The following is a 553-nucleotide window of genomic DNA, read 5'->3' on the forward strand; positions in this document are numbered from 1 at the left end:
GTGCTCTTCCGATCTAGCAACGGTCATGTATATCTTGCATGAATTATTGTTTAGCAATCATTCAGATGTGAGATACATAGCTGATATGCATAATTGGTATATTTTCCCAATATTCAATCCCGATGGATATGCATATTCTTTTACCACGGTAAGATTTATTTCACACGGCGTTATTTAATTTTAATTATAAATTGAGATCATACACACGATTGGCCTGCTTTAATGATTTTCAGGACCGATTATGGAAGAAAACTCGCAAACCATCCAGTCCTAACTGCAATGGATCGGATCCCGATAGAAACTGGGGTTTTCACTGGAATTGTAAGTATCAATACAAAGAGTATAACAATTAATAGAAAATCGAAAGTTTACTTTGGAGTTTTGAAGAGTTTATGACATTAAGATTTGTCTAATGTAATATTGTAACTTGACGTTCTTAGCTACTGGCGTGAGCAAGAATCCTTGCGCCGAGGATTATCCTGGAGAATCACCATTTTCGGAAATAGAGATGAAAACCATGTCCGATTTTATAAGACCTCTCCATTTTTACGCG

General features: G+C 36.0%; 1 protein-coding gene across 1 annotated transcript; it reads left to right on the top strand.

The window, feature by feature from the left end:
• Positions 1–10: 10 nt before the first annotated feature.
• On the top strand, positions 11–547 carry LOC105461344 (zinc carboxypeptidase-like; the record flags this gene model as incomplete). The annotated part of the gene is made up of 3 exons (XM_011707842.1): positions 11–148; positions 234–321; positions 441–547. Coding segments are annotated over exons 1-3 (318 nt in total), but the record flags the coding sequence as incomplete, so codon positions are not given.
• Between the last annotated feature and the right edge of the window lie 6 nt (positions 548–553).

This window comes from Wasmannia auropunctata, unplaced genomic scaffold (genome assembly GCF_000956235.1).
Source record: "Wasmannia auropunctata unplaced genomic scaffold, wasmannia.A_1.0 LD292363.1, whole genome shotgun sequence".
NCBI classification, from domain to species: Eukaryota; Metazoa; Arthropoda; class Insecta; order Hymenoptera; family Formicidae; genus Wasmannia; species Wasmannia auropunctata.